Source organism: Phalacrocorax aristotelis, chromosome 7 (genome assembly GCF_949628215.1).
Source record: "Phalacrocorax aristotelis chromosome 7, bGulAri2.1, whole genome shotgun sequence".
Taxonomy (NCBI): domain Eukaryota; kingdom Metazoa; phylum Chordata; class Aves; order Suliformes; family Phalacrocoracidae; genus Phalacrocorax; species Phalacrocorax aristotelis.
Genome location: NC_134282.1, coordinates 3,937,496 through 3,960,816, shown reverse-complemented (window position 1 = coordinate 3,960,816; position 23,321 = coordinate 3,937,496). Strand labels below are relative to the sequence as shown.

General features: G+C 42.6%; 1 protein-coding gene across 1 annotated transcript in view; it reads right to left on the bottom strand.

Annotated features, from left to right (window-relative positions):
* Positions 1 to 6,148: 6,148 nt before the first annotated feature.
* Positions 6,149 to 23,321, bottom strand: part of SPATA16 (spermatogenesis associated 16) — an 81,844-nt gene continuing 64,671 nt past the window's right edge. Inside the window, exons 9-10 of the mRNA XM_075098308.1 lie at positions 20,208 to 20,288; positions 6,149 to 6,484 (exon numbers count right to left, since the gene is read on the bottom strand). Coding sequence (XP_074954409.1) covers positions 6,362 to 6,484; positions 20,208 to 20,288 — 204 coding nt within the window. The 3' untranslated portion in view covers positions 6,149 to 6,361. The remainder of the gene's footprint in view (positions 6,485 to 20,207; positions 20,289 to 23,321) is intronic.

Genomic DNA, 23,321 nt, shown 5'->3' with positions numbered 1-23,321 from the left:
ACTATGAGTGAGTGCTAGTGAAGCTCTAATGGATACAGCCTAATTACTTGCCATTTTTGCTTTGACTTAACAGTTCATGAATTACAGTAACTCTGACTGACAGATCATTGCTGATTACTAATTAAATGGCAGAATTCGGTTTTATGCACCTCCGGTTTTTACCCCCCCCCCAAAGTGACACTCCATATCTTAACAAAGAAGCTTTTTCTCTGCTTGTTTGTTGATATGTAAAGGCTGATGGCCTTATTCCTCCAGAAAACAGAAATTCTTATGGCGGGTTTAACAATAGTGGTGGATAAATATATTTTAAAAATTAAGTTGCTGCTGTGTTGCTTTTAAAGGAGGCTTTGGAGAGAAACTGTTCAAGGCAGTATAACAGCTCAGCATGTTTCCTGGCACTCTCCTCTTACGGGGCGCCTCAACCCTGATTTAGTGAGCACAAAGAACAATAAGATTTTTAGCCCTTTATCTGCGGGAGGGGACAGGCCATTCTGTGCCATAGATACTCCCCAGGTCACCCAGACACTAGAACAAATGCAGGAATGAATTGTCCTTCTTTTTCTTTCTCTTCACTTGCCTTTTCTAGTCAACCTAGCCGGAATTTAACCTGTTTTTTTGACAGGATTACTAGTCTCCTAATCGGTGATATGTTGTAATTTGCGATAGTGATCTGTAGAAATGAGCTGTTGAGGTTGGGAGTTCTCGTGATGATGGTGTCCGTCTAGTCCTGAACAGCGGTGGGTAGAGTTATGGATAGCTAGTAGATGGTGTAACTGCTATAACTTTTCTCACTAAATGCCCAGAAATATGCAATTCTATTCAAGACTTTAAGTCAAGAATAAGGGCTCATTAAAATTGCTACAGATTTCTTCAAATCAACACATTAAAGATATTGCAGCCTGATAAACTTTTCTTTGTGCTGACTTCAGTCGCTGAAATTGTCACAGAAACAGCAGAACTTTTATCCTAAAAAGAACAACTGCACCTCTGAAAGACGATTATGCTTCTCTGATCTCTTTCAGTTTGTGAGTATGCCCTGAAGTGTTTCACTATTTCAATACCTAGTTTGTCAGAAATCCATCAACGATAGCGCTCAAGAGCAGGGGTCAAAAGAAATGGTGTTACCTGAGAACCCGTATATCAAAAAGCACCACGTAAAAATCCTTGGCATATAGGTGACCTTAATGGCCCCTTGTGGACTTAGAATGTATTACAGAGAGAAACCATGGAAGTAATTGTTATAATTTAAAGCTTTATCTTTTCTTTATTAGCAATTCTTCCTGTCTGAATATCACTGTTCACCTTAAGCAAAACAGAGATTATATTATTACTGTGAGATAATAAAGAAGACTCAGCTTCATTGCGGTCAATACCTGTAATAAATGTAAAATCTGGAGTTCTAATGGGTAGCGGAAAGGTCCCTTTCTCTTTGCCCACACTTCTCCCATCTGAAGTGAGTATTTAGTACCATTGCTATTAAGAGCAACTCAAAATAACACATTTGTACAAAGAAAAGAATTTGGCAGCGTCTGAAAAACAGACTAGGCCAGGTCATCGTAACTGAACCACCAGAGTAACGTTAGAAAATATGAGTGAAGAAGCTCATGTGAACTCTTGAAGTTAAGCCTTTCAGCTACAAGGCTTCAGGAAACATTTTCTGACGCTTGCCTGTATAACTTTGGGTCATTCATGATGGCATGGTCCTTCCAAAAAAAAGGCTACATTTTACAAAGACGTACGAAAACCGGGAGAAACGGGGCAGCTGCTTTCGCCAGGCGCTTCTGAAGCTCCACCGAGACCTACTGTGCCTCATTCCCTCCGTGTGCCCGAGACAAGTGAGATCCACCTGCCCTGGTAGTTTTGGTGAATACTGAGGTAATACCAAGGTAGAGCTTTCTGCAGCTGGCAGCCCACAGGGTGGAAAAATCCCACCGTTTCTCCTCTTTGACTAGGAAATGACGGGAATGACTCAGCTCGCGTAGTTAGTGTAGCAAGCGTGACCTTTTTAAAGGCGGCTGCTGTATGGAGCTTTTCCGCCTCTACTTTCTCCAATTTCCCTTTACTCAAGAATGACCAGCTTCAAAGAAAAAGTTCACCGCTCTAATTGAATATTCTCCATATTGAGAGGGATAAAAATAAACATTCTTCTCGGTTTATTCACGCATAAACTAGAATCATCCAAGTGTGACATCTGAAAGGAACTACATGATTATAATCTGAAATGAGAACAAAATTCATCTTGTGCGATTTCTTATTTTTTTCCCTGCAGACTTTGAAAGAGGAGGGAGATCGCAGAATCTCAATACCCATTAAAACTCAAGAAAGCCGGGGCCGTGCGCTCCTGTGTTAACCTTTTCAGTATTCTGCTGGCTAATTGTCTGTCCGTTCCACCTTCTCCTCCCGGGTTAATGGGCTGGTTAACAGGGGAGGACAGGAACGGTTGGCCAATCGCACCACAAAGCAAACTGAAAAGGTCAAAGTAACGCGCTGTATTATTCATGGGCTATGCCTTGCTGAGGTATCTTAGATCTCATGTCTTCTCGTGATGAATTGCAAGGAGAACAAGAAACAGCCCAACGTGAAATTGGTTCTTGTGACAATGGTTGTAGTTCAAATGGAAAAATGTAAAACTGTGGCCTGCTGTTGTTCTGTCTTTTGAGATTAAAGATGTGTGATCGCATCTAGCCGCTGAATAAGCAACAGGTTACATTTGTACGACCTCTCAGCTGGGTTGTAAGAATAATACAGTGTGTGTGTGCATAGATTCTTCTACTTTTAGCCATGGACTTTGTTTTGGAGCTACCGTGTGGCACCTAATATCCCTCCTACGTCTTCTGTGTCAGTAAACTCATGATCAGTTCATAGTTTTTTTTTTTTTTAATATGAGACTGCTTTTTGAGTGGTATTTTGTTTAGAAGTATTAATATGCTACTTCCTAAGAGGCTACCTAGAGTGGGCTGTAGGACAGTCCTTGCCCTCAGGAATTTGCAAGCTGTGTAGTCAAATTTGAAGGAAAACTTGATGTAGCGTTCTTTTCCCTTTCACCTTTGATGTGCAACAGAGGTAGAGGGAGATACTTGCAGAGGCAGGAGTGTGACTGAGGTCCTCCAAATGATTTTCTGAGCACTGCCCCTCCCATTGACGACAGAGGGAGATTGGCAACAGCAGGCTACCGATGGCGTCTGCCGCTAGGGATTCAATTAGTGCATGTCCTCATGTAGTCCCTACCACTGGATGTCATCTGAGTGCATTTCGTCGTCTTCCTCTGGCGGTGGGTGTACTTTAATACTTCAGCTGTAGACCCACCCTCCATCGCTTTGAATCACAACCTTGTATTTTTCAAGTGTTTTTTGTTGTACCTCTTTGACAGAGAAGACTTCACAAATAGTGAAAGTGAGAAGTGTTTATCAAGACCAAACACTGTCTGGGTGACCTTCTCTGAGTAGTAACTACTGTTGTAACCCAACAGTAAACACATACCTGACACCCGAAGGAGCTGACTCTGCCTGTGCTCACCGTCCCTTCCAGGGCTTAGCGCAGAAGTTCTGGCATTGATAAGGAAGCAAGAATTCCAACAGAAAGCAGAAGAGTTACGAGGCTGTCTTAGGGGAGAGGGTATTTATACCTTTCCCCCACCCCTTTCCGTAAATTAGTAAAGTGTTGTTTGCTTTTAATTGAGTGGTTTCAACTGACGTCAGTTGCCTGGGGCCAGTGAACCTAGCTGTCAACAGATAAATCATTTCTGTGACAAAAAAAAAAGTCTGTGGTGGAGGGAAACAAACCTTCATTATTCATTTGGAAACTCATCTTTGAGAGAGAAGTGACCTGAGAGTGGAACCCTTGGGGAGTGGTCTCAGATGTGTCCTTGTGTATGAGACTAAAATAGCCACAGCAGCCATGGGCCAGGCTTTTTTTTTTTTATGTGCCCTTAACAAAAAGGAGGATGAGGAATGAAGTCCAACTTGTGATAATATTTTGTGGATGAAAGGAGCCATGGTATATGTCATCACCCTATAGAGATCACCAGTAAAGAGGCCAGAGAATCACTATAATACCGCCTGCAAATTCTACAAAAGGCAAGTTATTTATTATGATGTGTTTTAATTTTTGTAGGTGAGCCTAGTGAATCTCGTGTTTTAGAAACTGTACTGCATGCAGCAAGCCTCAGAAATCCGCCCCCCAACAATTCTTCCCCGTTTGTCCAGCCAAAATGTGGTTATATTCATGGAGTGAAGTCGACCCTCCGTAAGTCCTGAATAAAATACTATGCAGATATGCAGATTTGGGCCTGGGAATCTGTGCATTACGGATAGTTGTTTTGGAAAACAGCAACGCCCTTCTCTGACAGAGGCTCCTTTCATGTTTGCTTTGTGTTGTTTCATAGCTGACTTCATCTCCTGACAACTGCTTCAGTCTGTGGCTTTCAGGAGGCTAAAGGGCGCTGCAGCCAGGTGTTGGCCAAGATGTTTCTGACACCTCACAGATTGATTTGGGCTACGGCCTCTCTCTCTCAGTGATGTATTGATCTGCAGCATAAGACAGGTTTTCTGCCCTACCTGATATCTGAAAAGTGAAATGTCAACATCTTGTCTCAGATCTGGGTCTCTCGCAAAGCTCCGCGATGAGACTGGTACATCTTTCTCAGTGCACTCGGATCTGCTTGTATGTGTCGCACAGACAGCTGTTTTTCACTGGCAATGTTGCTTTTTTTCCTTCCCAAAGATCACCTGTTTTCAGTGCGCTTTATTATTTTTCATCATTCTAGGTAAAAATACCTGATTTTGCATTAAATACAGAAAAGAATTGTAAGCCAGCTTGCATGAAATTAAGAGTATTTGCTTAAGAGCCTCATGATTTACCAAACTGTGTGGTGACTGTGACTTGATGATCCGTGGGGAACAGTCTTTCTGATTTAGTGTGTGTCTGCTCATCAAAGATGGATGATTGCCACTATGTGTCATAAAACTTCATCTGACAAAACCAACTCCATAGCAAAATAACGCTGTCTCCAAAGGGCAATAATTCTTCGTTTCTCTGTCCCACATGTTTAAGGAGCTCAAGTTAGCTCAGATTTTCTCAAAAAAATTCTTTATACTTACTCTGTTAACAATGAACAAAGGACCATCAAAGCTTTTGCTGGTTCTTTCTTAGTTTTCAAAAATCTTTTATGAGAGCCTAGGAAGATGGTCTATAGCAGATAAAAATCTGTAGGATTTAGACTCCTACCTGTGATAAATAGATAATGGGAATTAAGTGGCTAAACGTCTTTGAGGTCTTGGATTTTTAATTAAATCTTAGGGCTGGGCAGGTGGATTTTTCCTTTCTTCCTGTCTTTTTGTTTTAAAGTCACCCTTTAATGAGAAAATGTAATTAACTGAATGCTGTTTTTATAGGGTGAGGTTATATTCTTACAAAGTAAACACAGAGAACAAAAAGGAGATGCCAGCCTTAAAAGAGACTGCACGCCTTAGCTGGGGATGCCTATCAAACCTCATCCGATAAGGTGATCCCTGTTGAGAAGTAGGTGCGTTGCTTTGCTCGCTGATGACAGGTCTCGGAGGATTTGGGAACGTGTGCTCCCTTGACGACCAAAGCGGTGTAGGATGTGCCTACGTGCCAGGCTGCTGCCGGGGGAGCGCAAGACGTGTCGCTGATCCTTAACCAAGAGATTTGCTCTGGAGAAGGCAGGTGCAGTTATTCTCTTCCCTGGAGAGTTAGTGCATTTTTTTAAAAAAACAATTACCATCTAATGGCGGGGGGGGAGAATCATCTTTAGGGCACAGCTGAGAGCGAAGGACTTGACATTCTTAACTGCGGGGCAACAGCTGGGCTCCTTTTTTGCCTTCCTCTTCTTGCAGTGTCGTGTTTCTTGCACTTGTAGTTGCTGCAGCCCTACAGCTGCAGGATGTCACTTTTCCCCTAGAGTGTACCGAGTTCTGTGGCATAAGGCACTAACCTGGGAAGAAGGCAGTGTTAGACCGAATTACTCTTAGCTGAGGGTGGAAGGATCCTTGTTTTCATTGCTTTTTGGGCGATAATCAAACCGGGACGATTTTATAGACTTTGGATGCAGAATATTCTCAGAGCAGAAAACACAGGCCCCTTTTTGGCTGGCTGTTACTATTTAAATAAACAAGACAATTTAAAATAAGCCTTTCCCGGACATTTATTCCAACCAGTTAAGACTAATGAAGTGCGGGATTGTCTTGCTAAAGATACCCCATAGTGAGGGGAACGCTCATTAAGTGGGAAGGTGGCTCTTTTTGACCTATCTATCAAACATCTACAGTGTTAATTTTCCTGTTCGCTTTTTGGCCATGTCTTTAGGGCTGGTAAGGGACAGTTTGATGTTTCCTAGGCTCTAATGTTGCTCTGCACTTTGAACCCTCTTCATCTTCTTTTTTTCCGTCCTAGCTGTTCTCAGCCTTTTATTCTTTAAGTAATTGTCTTCTACTTGGTATAAGTAGTCTTCAATTAGTCCGATCTGCAATTATAAAGAAGTGGTGTCAGAAGCATGTCCCTTCCCCTCCATAAAAATTGAAAAACTTTTGCAATTAGTTTATTTCAAAACTAATTGTCATTAGAAAGAAAAATACATGAAGGCAGCTCTCATACAATCGGCTGGAGTAGCAGTACCCGATTTCATAATTTTTTTTTTTTTTGTCCCTTTCCATTGGATTCAATTACTTTACTGCTGTGGAATAGACTCTTTCATTGAAATCTGTACATTGAAAACAGGAATTTATCACAACTCTGTCTTTAAATGGCATTGAAAAACAGCCACTTTAAAAGGAAAGGATGATGAGGAAATTAATCTCGGGCAAGTTTTTCTTGATAAGGAAAGAGAACAGAGGCTTCTGGCGTTTATATGCCAAAAATCAACACATGGAGAAAAATGAGCATTCCACATTGCTGTGGCAAGAACCATTTTTCTATTAAATCAAAATGAAGTTCTGAATAAATATGTTTTCCCATGAATATAATACACTAGAGAATACAGTAAAAGAATAGATGACCTCAGTGCCTCTCCAAAATAAAAACGTAATTATTCTAATAAAGAGCACATTCGGATAGACATGTCTTCCTTGCAGAGGTGATTTCCAAACAACCAAAAATATAGATTAATAGCACTGTGTACAGGTATTCTGTAAATACCAGACATTCATAATTTTATGGCTATCTCTCCCCCAACCTTGCCTTTATTCATACCCTTTGTCAGCTTTTGCGATATGCAGCGTTGCTGTAAGGTGAGGATGAGAATCATCACCCTTCACACTGAGTTATACTCACGACCTAGACTCTATATAATGTGCGGATCTAAAGAATCAGTCTTCCAATTGCATTTTAAGCTGAAATATTTAAAAAAAAAAAGTCCTAATCTATCATCCTGACATGCATTCAGTGGAGTGTTGCTTCTTTAGGCACAACACAGAACAGCTGACTGTGAATTTATCTGAGCGTGGCTTCCTATTGTATTTATTCATTGATTGAGGTGTTACTCAGGTGCTCCTCAGCCCTGAACTTGAAGCTGTGCCACGCGCTCTGGCACGGTTTGTGTTGGTGTTGTGTTGGTGAGGGGTGCGCGTGTGTGGTTGAGAGAAAATGAGGCAAGCAGGAAAGCTTACGGACCGTTCCTTCTGCCCCCCTGGGGGCCGAGGGTACAGGGAAAGCGTCTGGGAGAGGAGCTCTGCCGCCTCCTCCCCGCGAAGCTTGCAGGGGCGACAGCTTCAGCGGATCGGCTTTGCGTAGCACTGTGCGTGATGCCACGGGAAAGGGTTTTCTACCGGGCTGATGAACCCTGATGGGTACTTTCTCGGCGGCTTTTGCTCCTCTGTTGCCAAGAGATCGGTTGCAACAGGAGCACGGGGAGGTTGGGGCTCTCTGAAGACAGCCTGGTGGGCTGATTCTGCTGTGACGTGCTCACCATATAAACATGCAGAGGATTAGGGAAAGGAATCATTATGCTAGCCTCATTTTTAAGAAACTGAAATGAAAGCTTAGGCAATCATTGATCTGGCCAAAAGCATACGGGAAGTCTCAGAAAGACTAATCACTTAGTACCAAGCTCCAGTCCGGGGGCTTAGCCATATCTAAAAACAACCGCCGAACCCCCAAGACTCTTCTGCAACAGAGCAAGTTAAAATGTCTACATAACTTTCTTCTGTGGTTAAAAGTAATCTTTTTCTATCCTGGGGGTAATGCTTGTGTCGGGGGAGCACAAAGGGCGGTAAGAGGGAATGAAACAGGTCCCGGGGGACGGGTAGGGTGAGGGCAAGGGGAGCACCAGAAAAGCAGCAGGTTTTACAGCATCTCCTTTAGGACCATCCCACGGTGCCTGCGCTCCTGGCGATGCCACCAGAAGGCCCCGGTGGAATGATGTTCCTCCCTTGAACCACGGCTCAGCTGCTGTTGTGTGCTTTTTATATTTATAGAATACCTGTCAGCTTCAGCCCCCAAAATAAGTTCTAATGTGGCATATCAGGGGTGGAAATAACAGTTGCTTACATAATTGCAATGTTACTGACACAGCTGATGAGCTGATGATGTTATTTGCACAGCAGTGATGGCATTCAAACCCTTGCCGACTTACAATTACACTGTATGCTCTGAGCCCTGGCATGATTTAAATTACCATATGAACACAATGAAAACACAGTCTCTTGACAAGATAGAGGGGAAGGGGGGTGGCGGCTTAAAAATCTCTTCGGTGGCTGCAGTGTTCGGTAGTGCTTATTCATGGCTTTTTAGCTTGCACATTTCATTTTAAGAAAGTAAATTGGAAGCATTATGTTCTGCCTTTTTGCCTTGATTTAAAACCTCCCTGTGCCTGCTCTTCTGCTGTCTGACTGCGGTGAGCCACCTTCGGGGCTCTCATTGGGAAATGCAAATTTTTTGAATCAATAACCTCACCTTTTTCTTTTTCTTTCCCCCCAATAACCATTTAAATAGGAATCCATGTAGATGGGAGTAGGTGGAAAGACATAGTTTGTAACCAGCCCAACCGTGATTAGTGTTAGAGCCACAGCTGTTGTAGGGAAGTGGATTCTGGGAGAGACTCGTAACTTATTCCCAAACAGAGCGATAACTGGCCACAGGCTGATGTTGAGACTGAATCCCAGGGTGGTACAGCCGAGCCCTGCAGCCAGCACAGAGGCGAAAGCAGCACTGAAGCCCAAGTGAATAGCTCTGCAGGGCTTGGTTCACAGCGGAGCCTTCGTCGCTGGTGTTGCCAGTGGCTCACACAAGGCTCGTTTCGGGTCCGATCAACATTGGCGGGTCGGTCCTTTGCACTATTTGTACGTGGGTTATGTTTCCCCACCGCTAATCCCCTGATGCACATAGTGTCCGTGAGTGCCACGGTCTGTGCTCGGGAGCTGGTCAGCAGCATCACGTCCCATTCGCAGGGGCTGCGCTCAGCTTTCGGTAGTTGAACCTGCTGCTTGATATCTTCGGAGTAAAGTCGCTTAAATGCTCTCCTGCACATATGAAACCACGCTTCTCCCATCTACCCAGCTATACAGTCTCTTTATGGTCTTTTTCTCAAGTGCCTGGTGACCTGAGAACTTACAAAGACAAATTGAGCTTGAACTTATTTTTAATCTTCTGCTGCTATGACATCTTACCTTCAAGATATCCTGAGTATTTGCCTCTCCAGTTATTCCCAGCAGTGCAGTGGCAGCATTTCTAGTTTGGATCAATGTCCACAGCCCTGGCCCAGCCAGTGGCTCCTCAGAGCACGACTACCCCTCCATTCAAGTTCCTCCTGTTTCTTCCTCATTAGCTCCTGATTTCAGGCTGCTCCTGACCCTATTTCTTGCACTGGATTTTTCTCTCTACCTTTAGTCTGGTCCCTGTGATCAGCTGGAGGGAGCAGGAAAAAATGGCAACGGACAGAATGGAGATGAAATGGAAAGAGGGAAGAAATAGAAACAAAAGGTGCCTTTAAATCAAATCATGCGCTTAGTCCACAGCACATCCGTGTGGTACCTGTAGGTGCTTTGGGATCAAGCTAAGCAGAGAGGTGTGGGGGTCTGGGGACAGAAATTTGAAAATGAACCAGGTACTCAGCAGAGTTTTTGTTGTGCTTTTTTGTGCTAATATTACATTTATTTTACATTGCCCCAAAATTCTCCTTTGTGCTGAATTCTTGCATTGATAATATGTTGTGGAAGGTATCAGTGCTGGAAATTTGTTGATTTGGGGAGAGGCAGAACAAAAAGCAAGGGGATTAACACTGAGAAAACTCGTGGGCTTCTGCAAGAGCACAGATATATAGTGCTGGCATTTACCCGTGAGCCCACAAAGGTACGTGGGGAATCAAAGCAATGAGCTAATGCTGCGTCTGCATGCCTAACACTTAGGGGAATTAAGTTGGGACAGAGAGGTCTCTAGGCTGGTGGCTGAATGAAAATGAGAAACAGGACAAGAAAAGCAAACTGGTTTGGCCCACCTGAAGGAAACGACATTATTTTTTAACCCAGAGGAATGAAAGGGAAGGTCAAAACCTCCGTGTGTGCCCTTGGACCAAGGAGCTGCCGGCCTCGATGGCACAGCCTTTGCTGTGTTGCTGAGACACCAGCACAGAGCTGCCGCGCTGTCAGGCCACGTCTCAAAAGTATTTCCTTTCTTCTATTCTCAGGGAAAATCAGGTGAATGGGTGAGGCTGTGTCTGCCTTTCCTTGGTGTCACACATCAAGGCATTTTTATTTGGACACAGCGAGAAGGTGAAAAGCATAATTAGTGCACCAGAAGTACCTGGGTGGTCTATAAGTCAATTAGTCTGCGCTGAATTCCAGTTCTGAGTTTGAGAGAAGAAAATGATCTGTGGTCCATGCGAACATGGAGGTGATCAGCTCGTTCTCAACTGAAATGATTTTACATCAATCTCTAAGGTTGGGCAGAGTCTGTATATACTTATGGTTTTGGTACACTTGTCTAACGCAGTTTATGCAACGAGAACACGGAGCTCTTTGCGTGACGGGCAATGCAACAGGATTAGCTGGAGGGATGAACTGCAGAGGGTCTAATCAGGCAAGGCCATATATGGTTTCCCTTTGGCTTAGGATTTGATTCAGACCTACAGGAGCTTTTGAAAATGACGTTATATAGGCCCACACAAAGATAAGGAACAACACAGGCCTTATTTAGAGCATATGAGAATATTTCTAATCCTGCCCTTTTGTACATGTTGTCCAGTGATGGATCAAGGGGAGAGAATCGCTGCTGTGAGCGTTCAGCCCTGCTCTCTGGATGCCATCCTGATTGATTTGCTCGCGGTGTGGAGGGATATGTAAGCAGCGCTTGCTGGCTGCAGCTGAATTACAATCATCGAAAGATTTCAGTGGAAGGGACCTCTGGAGGTCATCTAGACCAACCTCCTCTTCAAAGCAAGGCTTTATGGGAAGTTCACATCTCTTTTTTTTTTTGAAAAACTTATTGCACTTCTGGTAACGCCTTATCAGTCACTACTGAACTTGCCTGGATGCATCTGGTTTTGCCCTGAAATACCACAATGCAAGTATATTATCTGCCCTTCCTATGCACTCATCAGGATAAGACATCCCACATATGGTTCCTAATTACATGGTACGTACCAGCTACGATGAGGGAGCACTGCAATACCATTCATCATTCAGCGTGGTTTTGTCCAAGTCCCGATGGGCCGCAGATGTCATGAAACTTGTCAACCTTTGCTGCAAGGGGGCTGTTCCAAGGAACAGATGTCTGTGTTTGATGGCTTACTGATGGTCCAAAGGAAGCTTCGTGGCTTATCCAAAAACGGGGGAGCTATTCTAGTCGCAAGCTAACGTGAAAGCACCCGTGTCTTTTAAAAGATCAGCATGAATTTGAATACAAATACAAAATATCAGTTATAGTACCTGCTAAAGAGTTTAGAATGAAATGAGATAGAGGCAGGAGCCCACAAAGACAAACTCCTGTAGGAAAATAACTTTGTTTAGAAAGAAATGTAGATGGGTGAGCAGCAAGCAGACTCTGTAAACTGTAAAATCGTAAAAGTATCTCGCGTGGGTGCATGCGTGCGTGTTCTCTGTAACACCTAAACATCCAAACTTCCTAAATCCCAATGCAAGTCAGGGGAGTCACTCTCAAATAAGAAACAGGTGCTTTTGAAAATATATGCAGGAGCTATAAATAACATGTAATGGCAAAAAGGTTCTTCTGGCACACAGAATCTATTTTTATCTTGGGAGCTATTAGTAATAGAAGGCAAATGAGCTGCCTTTAAACATGAAGTACTTCTCAACATTTTCTTTTGTCTCCCAGAGCTACTTGCTAAAGCACTCTTTGGAGTGAATATAACTAGAGGAACAGTGCTTGAAGGGCCTATGAGTAAGTAGGGATGGCTGTATAGAGTAAGGAGGAAAAGCTGAACATATGCTTGAGAAAAGCTACTGATATTTTAACGAAAATGAAAACCCGGTCTGTGCCTTCCATTTAAGGTCAGTTGCAACAAAGGTTGCTCAATACCTAGAAAAAAAATCATTATTTTACTGTTTGTGTGTTAATTGAAGCATGTCTGAGCTGCTGTGGTTGCTTTTGGTAGGGAGGGGGTTTACACAGTAGTGTGAGGTTGTAGCAAGGTGGGTGCTGGTCTTTCTCCAAAGTTACTAGCAATAGAATGAGAGGAAATGGCTTCAAGTTGTGCTGGGGAGGTTTAGATTGGATATTAGGAAAAATTTCTTCACTGAAAGGGTGGTCAGGCACTGGAACAGGCTGCCCAGGGAGGTGGGGGAGTCACCATCCCTGGGGGGGTTCAGAAAACGTGTAGACGTGGCACTTCAGGGCATGGTTTAGGCGACCTGGGGGTGTTGGGCTGATGGTTGAACTTGATGATCCTAGAGGTCTTTTCCAACCTTAATGATTGTATGATCTGAATGGCTGTGGGCAGGCCAAAGTCACTTCCCTGTGTTTGTTTGGTGATGTGACCCAACCGACTGCACAACCCTTGCCTTGGACCTCCTTCTAGAAATGTTCATAGCTTCAGATGCCGGTGCCAAAGACAAATATATTGTCCCTCCTGCTCCGTTTCCGTATTTTCACATGCCTCACTTGTATGCACAGCCTTTCTTTAAAGAAAGAAGTCTGACAGACAGCTCCGTTGGGCATTTCCATTGTAAAGGAACGAGTTCGGTGAAACACCGAAAACTGTGTTTGCCAGTAGGCTCTTAGCACACGAGCAAAGCTCCAATGCTAAAAGCAGATGGAGGGAAGAGTGCTTGCTGATGAGGAACTGAATAAAAATAATATGGGTGTTGGTAATAAATTACGTTTATTAACTAGCCCACAACAACTCAGACGGTTCTTTTGTACTTCTTAAGCTCTCCTGAAATCGCTGTCCAGCACAGTGTTTACTATGAGCAGTCTTGTTGACTCATGCTGTTTTTCACAGCAGTAACAATACCTGGTAGCAAGTGTTTATAGGGCTGGAGACCTTCTCTGGTAGAGGGCAGCAGGTAAGCAGACTGCTCGTTTGTAACTGACAGCATGATTAGCACGGGCTGGGGAAACGTTTATCTAAACCCTTACGTGGGGATAGTTAATGCCCAGAATTGGCTGTGATTTAACTGCTAGGTGGCTATGACCAGCGACATCATTCCAATGTTTAGGACGTTTACTGCTCAGTTGCTAGATTTGCTGCTATTTAAAATTATTCTGGTGGCTTACTGCACCTTATAGCTTGGTGGAATAGACCAAAGCCTCTCTGATAACAAACCGCTCCTTCACAATAGCATTTGTTGTGGTTGTGTTGGCCTAAGAATGATGGGTATATATGGTATCTGTTATTAGACAACTGATTTAGCTGGAAAAAACTATGCTTTTATGTACAGAAACTCTCCTTCTGGTGTGGAACGGCAAACTTGAAACTTGCCGCTTCTGCTTCAGACTTGAATAAAGCCTTGTATGCCCAGAAGCTCACTGCTTCTTAGAGCCACAGCTTCTGTTTTTTATATTGCAGTGCTGGTCTAGCTGTGATCAGGTTGTTTAGTGTGTGGACAGTAAACAGCTCAGCTTTGTATTAGATACTGGTATCTGGAGGGTGGGAAATGGGCAGGATGTAATTGCTTCTTCCAGTGTAGCTGAGGGCTGCGTGGGCATCTTGCTGGGGCATCTTTTCTTCCCTTATGCGTGAGGCACAAAGAGCCAGGGCCTCACAAGGGCAAGAACGGATTTTAGGGACCAGGAGTGTTGATAACTGTGTAAGAGAGGCGACAGTGGGATTTCAAAGAGCTCTGCGAATGCTGCCACGCTTTTGTTGACCCTGCAGTGGGGCTGAGTTTATTAATGGGATTCTTAGTTGCCCCCATCTCTTCTGTATCACCTCAGATTCAGTGGGGCAGATCTCATTTTCTGCTCACACACTCTCCTAACTTCCTCTGCCTGTTCTGAAAAATTCACCCAGTGCCAGGTTAGAAACCTCTGCCATAGTTTCTTCTTGTCCTTCTCAAGGCTGTTGCTGATTCTGAGTTAAACCTTTCCAGAATATCTTAACATGTTTTCTCTAATTGTAGCATGAAGTCAATCTTTGGTCGACTCTAACAAAAATGTTTACATTTCTACCTGGTTGCTCTGCTCTTCATTTCCTTCACTCTCATTCTACCTGAGTCAGTGCCAGTAACATTACTTTCCTGTTGCATGTGCACTTTTCTGACTTCATTACACATTAGATATTATACGTTATCCTTCCACTCCTCTTCCAGAAAATGTGCTTTTCCTATCCTTTCCCATCCTTGGCTTTCCCCCTCCCTTTACACAAGGGGTCCATGTGTTTGTGAAACACACAGCTGCATCGTGGCCCCGAGATGAGAAGAAACCAGGAACCACTTTTCTTCTGTTAGTTCAGGAATAGCCAAGTTGACTCGAGAGCGCACCAAAACGCGACAGCTTTTGAAGCCTGCATGCTCTGAGAACAAGCGCGGTTCCCGGTGGCTGTGGCATGGGCTTGGATGACTTTACAAGATGTTACAAAGTCATCTACATCAAATAACTGTCGTAGCAGCCAGCGTAATACTATTCAGCAGCACGTCCGCTTTCCATCAGCACACTATGAATCTCCCTCTTTGCTCCTCTGGCTGACCGAAAGCCTAGTAAGCCTATGGCCCTTTTCCATGGCTTGATTTTCAATTAAGAGCTAATGTCAGCGGAAGAGCACAGTTCATCAGATAGTGTTCCCCTGCTGTTGCAGAAGGCAGAGATTGTAGTAAGCAGAGGTCAACTACCGAAAATCTGCGTGCCTGGCTAAAAGATTATATAATATGTTAGGCTAATTTTACTTCATTTCATATTCACATATATTACTGCAGCTTTTGTTATATACTTATCCTTATGTAAGTTACATCTGTTCTTTTATTCACTCATCCATGTTTGCTCTGCTTTCAGATTTATGAAACAGGCATTCCACTGAGCTCAGCAAATGATGGGCATAATAACTTATCTAAATTGCAAAGTATGTGATGCCCTTGAGGTAAGCTCAGATGTGAAGGTTTTATGAAGTGTCTCACATGTGGAAGTGTAGGAAAGTGTTTATTTGCCAACTCCTGTCTATCCCTTGGCTGTTCAAATGATGGTACGAGGATCCTATGAAACTGCTATGAAAGCCTAGGGGCTAAATGGAGGAGTAGAACTACTTTATTACCTTCATAGGGGAAGCAGAGCCATACTGGCACTTGCACTTATTTGGCTCTCCTCTCTTTTGATATCCAAAGTTGCTGGTTGATAGGCTCCAAAGTATCTATTTAATGAAATGCCTCTCGCTATAACAGTATTGCGAGGCTTTATTAATGAATTTATTCTTATGAGATAGGAAAGTAATTTCTTTTTATTTCTTCATTTTTCTCTTACAAGACTGCAGAGAAACAAAGGCTCTGTAGAGGAAAGGAGGAGCCTTCCTGCTGTTTTATGTATTTGAGATACTCTAAACCCCTCCGCCTGTCTGTACCTGCTCTAGAGTCCTGCAATGGCCATGCAGAGGCCTGGTTCCCTGAGTTACTAAGGGCCAAGCTTTATCACTAGTCCCAGCATTCATGTTCACAGCAGATTTCGTTTACATCGTATGTAACTCCGTCAGCAAAGAAACTAGTCAATAATGGCCAGACCTGGCTATTAAGGCAGTGCCTCCGCTTGCTTAAGACCCAGTGGCTGGACCAAGTCTTGTGGGACTGAGTCAAATTATCAGGTTAGTTCCCCTCCGTCTCTCTTGGAAGTTTCCTGTTCTTTGCTGCTGAGCCTTGCGCATCAGAGGCCGTTGCTCAAACCGCCAGGCTAAGTCAGTCTTGTTAAAAGAATAATTTAAATTAAGAAATTAATTTTCATTTTAAAATCCAGTAAGCGAAACTACATTTCTGTCTCTGTTTGCTGGAGAAGACTCAGGCCGCTTTAAAAGAGGTCTAAAGGTCTTTCCCGTAGCATTTCCTATTGACTATGTCGGGAGGGCTTCCCATTCGTAGGGGTGTCTTCAGAGAAGCCTGTTCTCATGAAATGCTGATGGTGTGATAGGCAAGTACCTTCGCGACTCAACCTATAACATGATTTAGACAGAGCCAGTAACTAGAAAAAAAAAACAACTCCTGAGCCCTAGTATGATGTCTTGAATCCTTTTTGAGCCCGGCAGTCTGGCCACCAGCAAGGTCAGTTTGGGAATTTCTGATAACTAAAAAGAAGGAAGGCAGTAAAAATTTTTTTAGGAATGCCCACGTTCCTGAAGTAGACGGGGACTCAGTCCTTCCGTTAATGGCTTAAAAGGTCTTAGACCCAGTTGTCTGTTTCCCCAAATCACTAATACAAAGCTCACATTTTATCCAGGGGACTGGAAGGGAAAACGTCGGTTAAATCCTGGAGAACAGGGATTTTGGGAGGCTGACCCGGCCCATTTTTCCTGCCTCTGAGGAATTATTCAGGGATATCTAGCATGTGGGTAAAGCCTCTGTAGGAGGATGTTTCTTAACCTCCCACGGTAATCTGGGCTCTCCTGGGTCTGCACTCCTTATGGCTGGGGAGTCCATAGCCTGGCAATACCGAGAAAGGCATCTTCTCTGCGGTGACGTTCTCTTTTTCTCCAGATAATCATGAGATCATTCTTCATTTCTTTGTATTTAAAGCTTCCAAAAACAATTAGCCCATTTGATAAATTAGTTCACTTAAAACCATACGTTTGTCAGTGACTTGGATGCACAGCGCAGCACCCAAAACACTTGAAGCAACACATAGATTACTACTTTGTCAGTCCTGTAAATTCCAAATTGGCCAGATTAATTCCAAACTAATTTGATAAGCCTTCCACTGTGACAAAAGGGAAAGTGTTTGGGCGTCAGGCTTTGTGCCCTTCTATATCAGATTTCAGCCGGAATGAATTATTTTATGGCTGACTCTAGAATATAAAACCCTGAAAACGGTGGTTTGTAATAGCAATTCTGACAGACCCCTCAACCATTTGGAAAACAGGCACTGCTATAATTCTGCTGCATTAGAGAAAAAAATTTGAGTGTTTTCGTTAGGTGCAACAGCTGCTTCTGTTGCAAAAGCCAAACTTCATTGGTGGTAGCGTAGCTGTCAGCTTTGCAGAGTTTTGTGTTTATAGCTGATTGTATAAACTCCTTTATGTTCTCTTTCACTTCCCAATATATGTAAATTAATTCAATAGCAAAAATACAAATAACCACGTTGTAACTAGATCTGTGTGGAGGTTCTTTGTAGGCTCCTACAGTCAGCGTCATGTGATGAGCGAACTGAGAAATACTGAGCCTTTCGAAAAGGTTCTAATGACACGGGGTAATCCTCACCTCATCGATTTTTAATCATGAGATTTAATCCTCCTTCTTAGCAATGTGTTAGAGTTCTCTAACCTAGCGTAACATTCTTAATTAGGGCTGATTAAAAAAAAAAAAACCAAAAAATCCACAACCAAACCAACAAAAAATCCAACAAAAAAAGCCCCCAAGCTCCCTGAGTGTTTTCCTGTCTCCTCTATTTAAAGAGAATTCTTTCCTAAGAACATGCTGAATATGCTGAAATTAAATTTTTTTTTGGGAAAAAAATGAAGTAGAAAAGAAATTTGATATTTCTTTTCATTTCTTTGTTCTGATATAACATGGAAAAATATTTTTGCATTATGAAAGAGTGAGTTCTGCTTGGAAGAAGATGCCTCAAATCAAATAGTTACCTGAGTTGTCAAAACTGAAATGCAAAGCTCAGTTCAGAATGCAAACAGATTTTGACGCACTGAATTTTAAAATGACAGAGAGCAGATTTTCATGGATTCAGGAAATCTTATTCCCAAATATTGAACTATGCACAGATTCATGTGGCATAATATGGGATACTGGTCAATTTTTAAATGTTAGCTTGATTTTCATTGAGATGATACTGAAAGTAAAAGTATCCAGAGAAATATAAAGGATGTACGTACATACATAGGAATACACCGAAAGAAAAGACTTCGTTTTACTGAATTCACAATGAGATATTACCCACTGTCTGTTGAAATATGTGGGGCTTTTTTTAGTACTACCAACAAACTTTTAGTGAGCCTTTAATGAATGTTTAGATATCTGTGTACTTGGTCTAACTTTCAGCCGCCATCCTTTCTCAGCAGCCTCTAAACTGTGGTCGTTCAGAGTTGTGAAAATCAGGCTGGTTATTCAATCGCCTAGCTGTGGATTAAAATCCTGACTTTTGGAAAAATCTTGGAAAGCTGTCTTTGATATTTAAGTCTATTGTCTGGAAATGGGGAGGATAAGTGTTAAAGTAGTCCAGGGAATAGGCTAGTTGTAAATATATCATTGACTTTTTGCATTCATCTGGTTATCAATTTGTATTGTATATGGCAGGAAAAAAAAGTATGTTATTGTATAAATATATATAATTCATATTGTATGTAGTGTTTGTCTTGCAAAAGATTCTCATATGATCTGTGGGCAGGTTTGAGAGATCTAGAGACACACTGGCACAATGTAAAAGCGGTATGAATATTTATCCTTTGTTTTGCCTTGTGAGCGTTTGAAAGAGATGAAACCCAGTCTGTCTATAATTTTGGGTATTTAGGTTTTTGTTACTTTCCAAAAACATTCTGTACTTGGAAAACTATTAAGAGCCGCTGATCTGACAGCTAACTGAGGCAATACACCTACTCAGACTCTCTCAGAGGAGATGCCTTCTGAAGTTTTAATTCAAATCACTTGGAAATATGGACTCTGAAAATACCTTGAAACTCCAACCCCTGTGACTTCTTTCATATCTCTCTTGTCTTATTTGCTTGTCCTGGTTACGCTGACCCAGTGCAGCCAGGCTTTGGGTTCTCAGTATCTTCCCTGAGATCTGTCTGTAAACCCTAAATCCCAAAGAGGAACACTTTCAAGTCCCGCCAGCACAGAAATTCGAACCCTCTGTTCTCCAGCCTACTACCACAGCCGCAACCCAGAGCGAGTGTCTGTCCGTCTGGGGTCTGACGGAGCCATAAGACATACGGTGGGACCAATGCTTTGAACCATTAGCCATATCTTCCCTTCCTGGTGATGTGTTGCTATCCTTTTCCTTGGAAGTGGCTGAATGTCAATGGTGTGGAATGCCCAGAGCTGTGATTTCCTCTGGTTCGAAAGGCTTTGTTAAAACGTAAGATGCTCCTATTACATCCCAGCCTGACCTATTATTCATTACGTCGGGTCAGGTTCATCCATACAGAGAAGCAGCACAAGATTCCCTGCATTTCACAAATCCCTTAAGCATTAAATTGACGGGTTGCTGTGCAGAGACTCCAGAAAGGCATTTACATGTGTCTCACCTCTCACATCACCAAAGCCTCGTCTGAGCATCTGTAAGGGACCTAATTTGTTGGGATGAATTTTATTCTATAACTTGCCCTATCCCCCGTTAACACCATACCCCGTATGACAAACCTGGAAGAGAAGTGTAATTATCCGCCAAAAATAAGCTATTCAGGCTTTTCTTTTCTTTTTTTTTTGTTTTGTTTTTCATTAGATAACCACATGGAACTATTAATATGGACCAAGGGGCTTAAGCAAATAATAAATATGTATTTTAGGTTAGTGCCTGAGCACTAGCAGCTCAAAGCATGCAGTCAGGTTTCAAATGGCACCTACTTTCTTTTCTGCCTTTTGAACAGATATGACTCAGGTGGACACTAACTCCCCAAGGAACAATATACTCTCCTGCCCTTTGCTGCAGGCTTTTACCTTCTGAATTTTATTCCACGCACGTCCTTTAGCACTTCTTCCTTCAAGGGTGTCCATGGCATCTGCCATTAGCGACTGCAGCTGTGGCACCAAGATAAAAATTATCAGTGTGGAATTCACACAGAAATAACTTCTCTAAATACACAGATTAAAACCTAATTAAAAAATCATTTGTACGCTGATGATTTTATTACTCATCTTTCACACAATGAGTACTGCCACCTCATCTTTGCTTCAGCCATTACACTGTATTATTGTGGATATAAAATACTTAACAATGGGGAAAAAAAATCCTCTGGAAAATTTATATATAAGCCTATATGTTTTAATGCAGTAAATGTTTACACTTAGTAAAGGAAGACTTGGGTTGTAAAGAATAAAGCCTCCATAATTCATTCTTTAGCTGTCTGGGATATTCTGTGTCGTACATGAATACTTTTTAGTATTTTCTCCCAAGGCTAATGTATCATAATTTAAAGCAGCATGTAAAACCTCACAAGAGGACAACACTAAAGCCGAGATGCTTTTACTGTAGCTGGAAGTATCTAGCTCATTTTCCTTGCTTTTACTACCCTTTTTCTTTGGCAAACCCTCTCTTCTCCCCATCATTCAGCATAACAGAGCATAAAAACAAGGCTGGCAATTTCTAGTGTAAACTATAAAAAAAAGCTGTGGGAAAACACTTGCTAATCAGTCCTTAGTGTTAGAGGAAAGGCTAAAATCCAGGTTCGTTGTAGTATTGCCCCACTCCAGTACCGTTCCAGGTTAGTCATAGCATTGCCTCATCCTGCACCCTCCCAGACACTTGAAAATGTTTCAGTTGCTTTTAATTCACTAACAAAGACACAAGGGTGGGATCCAGGGTGTCCTCTCGTGAGCAGCCATTAGCGTCAGTGTTTAGGAACAAACTGGGAGAACCTTGTATTTAACACCTGCGACGTTGCTGTGCTCTATTAGGTCTGTTCCAAAATGTTTAGTTGGCTAAAGGGAACTCAACAGTTTTTGGTGTCTCTTCCCAAATTTGTTACTCGTTACAAGTAGCTGGACAGCATAAGCATAAGCATTCGCAGAGAAATTGTCTCTTCTTTCTGTACCTAGACGGGCAGCAGTCTAACATGAGTACATAACATGAGTACGTAATGTGATGAAACTTAAAACATCAGTGTTTAGGCTCATCTGCGCAAGATCTGAAGCCGCAACCTTGAGATTCAAGAGGCAGATCTGTATTTCCTCGAGTTTACTTTTGCATTCAGGTTTTTAAATTTAAAATTCTTTGCCTGTGTCCCAACACTGGATAAAGGATGCAGGAATCTTCTGCATCTCTAAATAAATTCGCTATGGTTGGTTCCAGCCTGTGCTTCCTCTGTGCTTGTGCAGCCATTAAGTTGAATCTTACTGGTCCGAACATTTGATGAAAACTTTTGTTTTTTAAGTCAAGTATTAATGAAAAACAAACCCGCAAATTTCTGCCTCTGACTTTAATGCAAATAGAGTCAAGAACCTGTCAGAAATTTTCCATCACAATACTGTTTATGACAGCTAATCTCCTTCTATGAATCCAGAAAAGACACAGCCCAGAGGTTAAGGGTATTAAGGGCAGAATGGGCAAAACACAGATCCTGCGTCAAACCAGGCAGAGGACGAACCGGTCAGGGGAAGGGGAGGATTTCTCCATTGCTTTTTGGTTTTTTGGAGCGATTCTCTCTGAAGGACTGGTGGAACAGCAGCCACCAGGGCAGGGACAGGGACATCGGTCTGTCACCCCCAAGGGGCCGCTCCAACAGCCCGACCAAGCTGGGAACCTCACTGCTTTGGGCAAGGAGTTAAAACAAGAAACCTTTCCAATTAAAGTCTCACTATTATCGATACCTGCGAGTGAAAAGCGCTCAGCGTGTGCTCTGGTTTTAATTTTTACCACCCAAACTTTTTCACCAGCTCTATTGGCAGAGAAAATGTGCATGCTACAAGAGCAGGCAGTGGGCGAACCACAATAATTCTCCCAAAGGTGGTCTACTTTGGAAAACCCCCTCTGAACAGCAATGTTGCCCTTTTAATTTTTTTTTTTTTAAAAAAATATCCTACCTTCATTCGATTTTTAACTTGACATAGATTTCTGCTTTTTTTAACAAGCTTTCGTCTTGATTTATGATGTACAAATATGGTGACACTGAAATTGTAAACCTTGGAAAGATTTTCTTCAGTGTTTTTCCCCACTTAGATTCAACTATTCAAGCTAACTGAAATCTTTATTTTCCCTGGGCCTGTGAATAAAAGCTGATCTAAAAAGGTCTCAGTTGAGGTTTTCTGTGCCACAGATTAGGACTCAATTTACGTAGTTACAGGAAGACATTTACACAGACGAGGTTATACTTGAAATGCCTCTGGGATCCTTGCTGTATCAGTGCAAATGGCACTATTATAAATTCAGTGTGTTTTGAACTTTATACAACTTATTCTGTATGTGATAATAAACATTTGGCATCTTTAGCATTTTCTAACTCACACAAGTTAACTGCCTTGCTTGGTCATAAAGTCTTATCTCAGTTTTACCAATGTAAAGTCAGAATGACCCCAGAGGAATTACTTTAAATTTTTATTAGTATGAATGAGATTAGCATTTGGCCAGCTCAGTTTTCTTCATGGGAAAATTTAGATCTCCCTTTGAAATGTGTGAGAAGCACATGGGTGCTCGCTCAGTCACATAGCACGGGTGCTATGATTCTGACCCCATGGACGTGGCAGGGGTGCCTCTCTAGCATCCATCGAGGGCTGCTGAATTACACCAGTCCAGCTCAGTCCTGGCAACATTTCATCCTGCCTGGACCCCGGTGAAACGAGGAGGATGACAGGTAGGCTGAGCAAACAAGGATCCTTTGCTCGCTCCCTGGATGGTTTGGCTGCGCAGACCCAATGACGGGCAGCGCAATGTTCTGTGCTCGATGCAGTTGTGATGTGGGAGGGAAATGGTCCCTGCTGGCATACGAGGAGCCTGTGCCATGTGGGCTGGTGCCACCAGGAAAGGTAAAACCCATTAATCACTCCCTGGTGAAGCCACTCTGCGAGTTCTTGCTTGCAGTCTTGTGTTTTAACGCTGTGGTGCCTGAAGTTTACTAG